Here is a 9,242-nt window from a genome sequence, read left to right as displayed (position 1 = left end):
AGTATGGCTGTTTGGAGCCATCTGTGGCTTCCACATCCCTGATTCTTTCTCACTGTCCATTAACATTCTCATGTTAATAATAATAATAAACAATAATAAAATCTGGAACAGTGTTCCAGGAGACTTGAATTTCTTTTGGATTTTCTCTTCATTCTGTGATCTCAAAATATATTTTGCATTCATTTAGTCTCAGTTTCTTCCTGTGATAATGAAGATATTATTAAAAATGTGTATAGGATCTGTACGAGTAATCAGAAACATAATAGTGACCAATAAAGACAACCTTGAGAACCAAGCAGGTGTAGGTTTGGGGGAACATTGAGTATAATGTTAGAGACCAAAGGGGGGAAATAAGACTTATACTTTGAAAATATAAATGTAAATTTGGCACTCTGTTCAGTGCCAAAAATAAGAAGTCCAATTTGTCATGAGGAAGAACACCAGAGGCCATGATCACTCATAACCTCCTCAGCTCAACCAGATCTACAGGAAGTATGAGAACGTGGGAAGGAAGGATATAGTCCTTGATGCTCTGAAGATCCTGCCATCTCCCACTAGGATCTTTCTGTTCTGTGTGAGTCTTGGAGAATCTGGATGAATGGGAACCTTTTCAGAGTCACAGAGGGATTCCTGGATGCTGAGGTCTCTGCTCTGTTGACTGGCCATCCACACACCTGTTACACCAAGATGTCCCATTCCCTTTGTGATCTTGAATCGTAACCTCCTCTCTCTCCTGCTGTCAGTCACTAAAGGTGGCCATGGGTCGTGCCTGAGGCTTCCACTTTCTTATCCATGAGAGGAAAGTTGTGTCTTAGTACAGAAGGATTTCTCATCCCAGAGCTCTGTTGCTGTCCTGTGGATGTACCTGGCTTTTCTCCTCCTGCCCGCTGTGGTCATGACGTGGCCTGGGATAATAAGTGGGGAGGTTGGGATCAGAGAATTTTCCCATGTCAGGAGAGGACCTGTCTTGTGCTAGAGAGACAGTCTCAGGCTAGGTCAGCAAGCTGCAGCCAAATCTGTAGGAATTCCCAGTCTTTGATGAATCACTTAATCTCTGTAAGCTTCTGTTTCACTCTTTGTGATACAGGGATAGTAGTTCCCACCTAGCAGGGTGGTATTGAGAATCAGAGCTCCTGCTGCAGTTGCTGCTCACATCTTGTTTGTGTTCTCAGGGGCACCAGTGAAAGGATTTTGAGTATGGATCCCACCATTCCAGCCTTGTGGACTGAAATTACAACAATGAATGGAAGTGACCCAGCTGCTCCTCCACCATGTGGCAAGGAGAAACTTATCCTGCGTTTGCTGACTTTCATCATTGCCTCGGTTGGGCTGGCAGGGAATGCGGTTGTTGTCTGGCTCCTGGGATTCTGCATACGCAGGAATGTCTTCTCCATCTACATTCTCAACCTGGCTGGGGCTGACTTCTTCTTCCTCTGCTGCCACCTTATAGGATCTCTGGTGACATTCATCAATTTCTTTCATTCAAACTCAGTCTCCATCCCAGAGTTCTTAAACACTGTGATGATCTTTTATTACATTGCAGGCGTGAGCATGCTCAGCTCCATTAGCACTGAGCGCTGTCTTTCCATCTTGTGCCCCATCTGGTATCGCTTCCATCGACCAAGACACATGTCAACTATCATATGTGCTGTGCTCTGGGCTCTGTCCCTGCTGCTGAGCATACTGGAAGGGGTCTATTGTGGTTTCTTGTTGAGGGATTTTGACACTGATAGGTGTCAGGCATTTGATTTCACCTGTGCTGCATGGCTGATTATTTTGGTTGTGATTCTACTTGGTTCCAGCCTGGTCCTGTTAGTCAGAATCCTCTGTAGCTCCAGGCCAATGCTGCTAAGTAGGCTGTATGTGACCATCCTGATCACTGCACTGGTCTTCTTCCTCCTTGCTGTGCCCCTAGGCATTTACTGGTTCCTATTATATTGGTTTTATAATGACATTAATTCATTACCTTGTAGGTTTCTCCTGGTGGCCCTTGTCATGTCCTGTGTTAATAGCTCTGTCAACCCCCTCATTTACTTTTTCGTTGGCTCCTTTAGGCAGCGGCAGAGGCAGCCCCTCAAGCTGGTTCTCCAGAGGGCTCTGCAGGACACTCCTACAGGTGTCCTCAGCAATCCCTGGAGACTCAGGAAGTAGCATCATGTAGCAATTGAGAGCCTCTGCCTTAATCAGATAGACATGACTTTGAGAGGCCCCTTTTCACCATCTTTTTCTCTGTCAGGCCCCTGATCTCCAAATGGTTAAGATAATAATCATCCTTGTGAGGACCAAGACAGGGTCTGTCACACAGAGAATGTTGCATTGTCGTTGGAACTCACATTGAGGCATTATCCCATCCCCATGTGAGTTTTTTAGTTCTAGGGTCCAGGACTGTTCCCACTTTTGAGTAGTTCCTCCTCCAGCAGATGGCAGAAGCTAATCTAGGAACTGTTTAAATTTCTTTGGTCACTGAACTTGATAGAGAATAAAAGAATGTTATGTTTTTGGTGTTTCTTTTTCTGTTCCCTACAATTTATGTCTCATTAAAACGAGAATAATTAAATTTCAATCTAGCCTACAAAAGAAAAATGTTCTTTAATCTTGGCAGGTGTGTTAGGTTTTCAAATTAAAGGAGGAAAAAGAAAACAAGGTGGGGGTGGATCTCCTACAAATCAAAGGGTCTAAGAGTGGGATGTGGGAGGAGAATGTTGGGCAAAATTATACTGTTGTGTTGTGTGCATGTACAAACATGTAACAACAAATCCCATCAATAAGTACAAGTGTAATGCACCAATAAAAATGAGGGGGAAAAAGTATAAAACTTTGTTGTACCTGTGTTCCACAGTTGAAGTACATTTTGTTGTTTCCAAGTTTTGTCAATTAAGACTTATGCTGCTATGGATATTGGTTAACAACTAATTTTGGATAGTTTCTTCTTGTTTTATAGTTCCTTCAGATGACCAATTATGTTCTTTACTTTAGATATTTCTACATTTTGATGTAGGTCTTTATTGCTGTAAACTTTCCACTTAATGTTCCTTTTTGCCTATTCCCTGTATGTGTGTGTGTTTGTGTGTGTGTTTGTGTGTGTGTGTGTGTGTGTGTTTTGTGATGGGGATTGAACCCAGGGCCTTATGCATGTAAGGCAAGCACTCTACCAACTGAGCTATATCTCCAGCTGTATCTCTACTTATTACCTAACTCTTGATATGTTGTATTTCCATTTTCATTTTTCTTTAGAAATATTTTAAATTTTTTTCTTTTCTTTGATCATTGACTCATTGGATATTCAGAGCATGCTGTTTAATTTCCATGTGTTTATACAATTTCAAGAATTCCTTCTCTTCTTGATTTTGTTTCATTCCATTGTGGTCTGAAAGCATGCCTGATATGATTTTGACTTTTAAAAATTGTTATGACTCTTATGTGGCCTAGCATAATCAATTCTGGGGAATGTTCCATGTGCAGTTGAAAGCAATGTATATTTAATAAATAAAAGGAAAGAAATTGAACACTGAATATAAAAACATTGCAAATTTATAGTAAGTAAAACTGGTATTTTCACAAATGAGGATGTGGAACATTTGAAACTATGAGATATTGCTAGGGGTATGAAAATAGTATATCCTTTTGGAAAAAAGTATTTGACAGTTTCTTATAAATGTAAACCCACAGTAACATATGACTTAGCAATTTCATTTTGGTATTTTCTCAAGAGAAGTAAAAAATATATTTCTATACAAAGACTTACTTGTGAAAATTTATGATATATTCATTCATAATAATCATCAAATAGAAATAGCCCTCATGACCATAAACTGGATAATCATCAAAGTATAGTATATCCATGTAATGGAACACTACTGATTGATTAAAAAAACTGGTACACAAAACAACATCTCAAAAGCATGTTGCTAAATGACAGAAGATAAGACTCTACTCCTATACAACATTCTCAAAGTGAAAAATCTTTGGTGGTGGAAAGCATCAATGGTTTTCAGCAGAGATGATAAAAAACTGGGATTGACTCTGTGAGGGCATGAGGGAGCTTTCAAAGTGATGGAAATATTTTACACCTTGATGGTAGTGGCAGTCATCTATACTGCATGTGCTGGTCAAAACATCTATAAAATGAATTTTTCTGTTCATAATTTATGTATCAATAAACTTAAAAATATATATATAATATAATATATATATATATATACATATGAACATGATTTATGCAACAGATAGAATTCTTAATGAAGAAAAACTTGATGCTCTTTCTATTGTCTTTTTCCAGTTTTAGCATTAAAGTATTTCTTGCTTGATGGTCTAGAATAGAATGTTTCTCTCTGTTTATAGTTTATGAAAGAGATAGTAAAAATGCTATAATTTCTTCTTTCAATATTTGATAACATTCAACCATAAAAATATCCTATCCTGGTCTGCTTTTTTTGGGGGGGGGATTGCTAATCATTAATTCAATGTATTTAATAGATATGGAACTCTTCAGATTATTGTTTTCTTCCTCTTGGGGGTGTTTGGTAAATGTTAGCTTCAGGAACTGATTTATTTCATCAGTGTTATAAACATGTGGAGCCATAGATTGTTCAAAATATTCCTTTTTCATTCTGTCAGGATCCATAGGACACAGTACATTTGTTGTCTCTTTCCTTTCTGGTATCAGCAATTGGTGTCCATTCCCCAAATTTTCTTACATAAATGCTTTAGTCTAAGAATAATGACAGTAAAGTAGGTTCTCTAAGCTTGGCTTCCCCACAGAATCATCAAAAAACTTGCAGAAACTGCTCAAACTAGCATTGTCATAACTCTAAAATATAGTTAAATGTTTATAGCCATGAAGAGCATGTGTCATTCAGAAGAAAGCAACATGGAAATGGCAAAATAGCCTTGTGTTCATCCTTACCCAACCCTCTCCCCATCACAGCACAGTTGAGTCCTGCAGGGGAACCAAGCCCTTGTATCAAATAGAAAGAGAGGAGTGGTGGAGGGAGGAGAGAGAGAGATGAGAGAGTGCAACCAGTGTATACAGGATTTGAAAATCAGTAACTATCTAGTCTTACTTGAAAAAATGTAGCAAGACACTCGATTCTATTTTGCCTCCTGTAGAATCATGTTAGAAAAGCTGTGAACATTGCTTATCAATGCTGCCAGATGAATTTATAATCCAAGGAGAACAGGGAAAAGATTATGGGTGAGATGGGCCATAAATCACTTACAGTCCAGGATGAAGAGCTGGGGAAGCTTATTTGTAAAATTACGATATTCAAAAGCACCCAAATTTACAAGAAAATGTAGAAACCTACACTCATATTCAGAGCAACATTCAAGCTAAGGAATAAATAGCAGGAGATGATAAGATTCTACCCCAGGGTAGGTGGTGGCTCTGTAAATTTTACAAGTGTAAAATTTCTTTCTTTCTTTCTTTTTTCTTTCTTTCTTTTTTCTTTCTTTCTTTCTTCTTTCTTTCTCCTGTTTCTTGTGGTTTTTGTCCACACACTCTGTCCCAGTTTTTCCTTAATTTTCTGTATTCAGAAGACACTCTCTCAAAACCTCCACTGAATACAAGCTAGGGAAATAGCCACTTCAATTATATACTGTCTAGGCAAAAATAATTTCTATGTAACTAGGTGAATGTACTACTGTGTCTTAAAATAACATAGCTATGGGAAAGAGGAGAGTCACCTTTTACAAGTTACCAGGATTTTTGAAATGCCTGTATTTCATCATTTAGCAGTCATTATTTCATCATTTAGCAAGAAAAATATCAATGGATGCTAACACTAATGGGTTAAAAATGAGATAAGGTATGGAATCTAACAATATATTTTCTAAGTGTTTTCTCAAAAAACTCGTGTTTACAAAGATGGGAAGAATAAATAGTAGAGGCACATGAGGGTCACCATTTAGATCAGCTTTTCTGATCTGAGTTCAATAGTAGCCAAGTGATCAAGTTAATGCCAGCAGCAATGGGACAAATCCACACCTTGTAGGATGCAACCAGAAGAACACAGCATCACTTCTCAAGGATTCTGGCCAAAACATAATATAGATCTAATTGTGAAGAAATATTGTTCAAATCCACGTCAACAGACATTTCAGAAATGACTGGTCAATATTCGCCCCAAAGTGTCCACATCATGACAGTCAGGAAAAGGCTCAGAGCTGCTGCAGTTTGAAGGAAACCATTCCCACAGGACAAGGGAATGTAATATGCACATCTCTTCTAGATCCTTTGCCTTTATAAGATTCTTGATGAAAATTCACTGGGGTTCTTGAAAGAATATATGCAAGATTTTTCATACTATTCTTGCAATTTTAGTGTAACTCTGAAATTGTGTCAAATTAAAAAGTTAAAAAAATCCTTACATTCTGATTTTTGACAAAAAACAAGCCTATGTGCCCTTGAGGAAAGGTCCTGAAATGCCACAGTAAATATACACAGTAGTGATTCTTCTAAGAGATTTACTGCCAATATTTGCATAGTCACAGTGCCAATATCTAGGTAAGCGGGTGAGGTTGGATCTACTGAGAATTGTTATTTGCCACTGGAGCTAACACAGAAACCAATAGAAACAAACTCTCTAGTATAATTCATAGTTCAGATCCCCTTGAAGGATGATGCTCAGGCTAGAATTCACTGAAAGGATATTCTCACTCAGCTTCTTCCCCTTTCCTGCCCAGCAATCCTCATTCCCTTACAGGATTATCCTAAGCACAATCCTTAATACATCACATGCACAGGAATCCAATATGAGCATTTTGCTAAGTGCAGTCCATCCAAATTTAGAACAGAAGACATGAGACCACATTGGTCTGTTAATTTAGTAGGTTCCAGGTGACCTGGCCCCATCCTGTATGCCACTTCTCTAACAGAAGACAATGATGGTGATAGGGATTTGGGTCCCTTGTTTGAAGCTCTACTTAAAAAAAATGAATTTTACAATGAAAAATTGAACCTGAAATAAGTGAACAAATCTTTTCAAGTTATAAGCCCAGGAAAGAATAGTGCTGATTATGAAACAGACCTGTCAGACCCACTGTTCAAGTCAAGACATTCTGTCACCTGTGATATACTCCTGTACCTGTGTTTACTTACACAAGGAAACTGGGTTCTTGAACACACTAATAGGTATGGATTTGCCTTACACTTTGGTATAATCTTCCTCCCTTCACAAATCAGAGAAAGTCTAGAGGAGAAAACAAATTCTATATTTCCCTTTCAACACCAGTATCCAATTTATGGGCCACCAAAGAATCTCCATGTAATAAAGGTTGTGCTGAGAAATCTTCATGTCCTAAGCAGTTACTTATTAGATGAAAGGAGAAAAGGAGATACTTTTAAGCCCTAGCTCAACCAGCTTTTCACCTGATAGTCTTTACCCGTTCCTCTGCCTATCATTTAGGAAGAGAAAACTAGAGACTGATCGTCTCTACAAAATTCAAGAGAAATATCCCCTTTAGGCACCAAGTTTCATGCCCAAGCAGTTGTGAAATATAGCACTTGGATAAAATAATAGGATTGTGGATGAGGGCACGCGACTTCATGCCATTTCTGTATTAGTCACCTTTTCATTTATGTGAACAAACTATCTGAAAAGAATAACTAAGGGGAAACTTTTATTTTGGATCACACTTTCAGAGGATTCAGTCTACGGGAGGCTGTCTCCAGGGCACAATCATCATGGAAGAAGGACCTGGAGAAAGTCTGCAGAGCTCATGGCAGCCAGGGAGCAGAGAGTGAGGTAGGAAGGGGCTGGGAAGAATATAAAAGTGCGGTGCACACCTAGTGACCTGTTTCCTTCTACTGTGTCCCCTCTCCCAGTCGTCCATTTAGCGATTAATGGACTAATCCACTGAAGATGGCAGAGCCCTCATGATACAACAAGTGACTAAAGTCCCATTTCTGAGCCTTGCTGTATAGGGGACCAGGCTATCAACACATGATATTTAGGGGACATTTCAGATCCAAACCATAAGAGTTTCAAAAGATATAAAAAGTCAATTTTTAATTCTAGCTTGTTGATGATTATTGATTATTATTTCAGGCAAGACACTTTTTTTCTGAATCAGTTACACAATGTCTAAAGTAATACTATTAGAAAATGTTCTCTTGAAGATGCCTTCCAGCACTGGTGATTTCTGATTATGCACTATACCAGATGCCTGCACACATTCCCTTCATCATATCCTTTCACCCAAGACTATAGCCAGGACCCTTTTTAATCTTGGAGAACAAAGACCTTGAACAGCTACCACTGGAGTCTGCTTTCAGACTCCTGTTTGTCAAGGTGATGACCAAAACCTCAATTACTTCAATGATGTGCAAATATCACAGGGTCCTGAGCTCTGGGCTAACATTCTTTGCTATAAATGTAGTCAAACCAGTGTACTTGGAATTGATGAATGTTAGAATCTCTGGTAAGAAAGGGATATTGAAAATAATTCCTCCCAATAAAATGCCAAGCTCTAAAGCAAGGGCTTTGCTTTGTTCAGCACGGTATACCCTGCCACTTAGGAAAGTTTCTCTAACATTGAGAAGTACTCAATAAATATTTTCTTATTTATGTAAGTGAATCTAACCTTATCCCTCTGTTTTATAGATTTTTCAAGAAGTTCTAACATAATATCTACTTAGAAATCTCAAGCAACTGAGAGCTCATTATCTCCAAAACAACCTAGTCTACTCTCTCATGGAGAGACATGTATAACTGGACAGCATTTGTGTTGAGCACAATTTGTCTTCTACCCTGACTGTTAATCTGCTATGGTAAGACTAAGGGGCAGAGAGGAGGACCAAGCAAATGAACAAAATTTTTCTCTAAGAAAGGAAATATACATTTAAGAGATGTTTGATTTACTATTTGTGTATCATTTTTACTTTACAGGATATTTTTTCTTTTTCTTCTATTTAATTTTTTAATTTGAACCTTAATTTGGGTTTTTTATTCCTGGAAAATAAAATAAACTTGGCATCCAGAGACTTAATGAAAGAAATCAAGTTTCCAAACAAGTGTTAGATGTTCTTACACTCTAATGGAGTTTAGACTTTGTCACTTCAAAATATGCCTCTTTAGCACAGGGATTATTTTGAGCCCTTATTTTGAGAAGCTGAAGACACAGAGAAGCTTTAAAAAATGAATTTCATCTATAAGTGAATTTTCCATTTGAAAGCTGTCTTCCTGCCTGCACCAGGCAGAGGACTACTGAATCCCACATTCTCATCAATGGCAAAAGTTTCA

General features: G+C 38.2%; 1 protein-coding gene across 1 annotated transcript; it reads left to right on the top strand.

The window, feature by feature from the left end:
* The first annotated feature begins 1,197 nt into the window (after nt 1–1,197).
* Nucleotides 1,198–2,151, top strand: LOC143389690 (mas-related G-protein coupled receptor member X2-like). Its single transcript, XM_076842573.2, has one exon. It carries the CDS (start codon nt 1,198–1,200, stop codon nt 2,149–2,151), a length of 954 nt encoding a protein of 317 aa, XP_076698688.2.
* The last annotated feature ends 7,091 nt before the right edge of the window (nt 2,152–9,242 follow it).

The sequence above is a fragment of the Callospermophilus lateralis genome, chromosome 2, assembly GCF_048772815.1.
Source record: "Callospermophilus lateralis isolate mCalLat2 chromosome 2, mCalLat2.hap1, whole genome shotgun sequence".
In the NCBI taxonomy this organism is placed as follows: Eukaryota; Metazoa; Chordata; class Mammalia; order Rodentia; family Sciuridae; genus Callospermophilus; species Callospermophilus lateralis.
The sequence above is the reverse complement of the archived record's forward strand: the minus strand, read 5'-3'. Positions and strand labels throughout refer to the sequence as shown.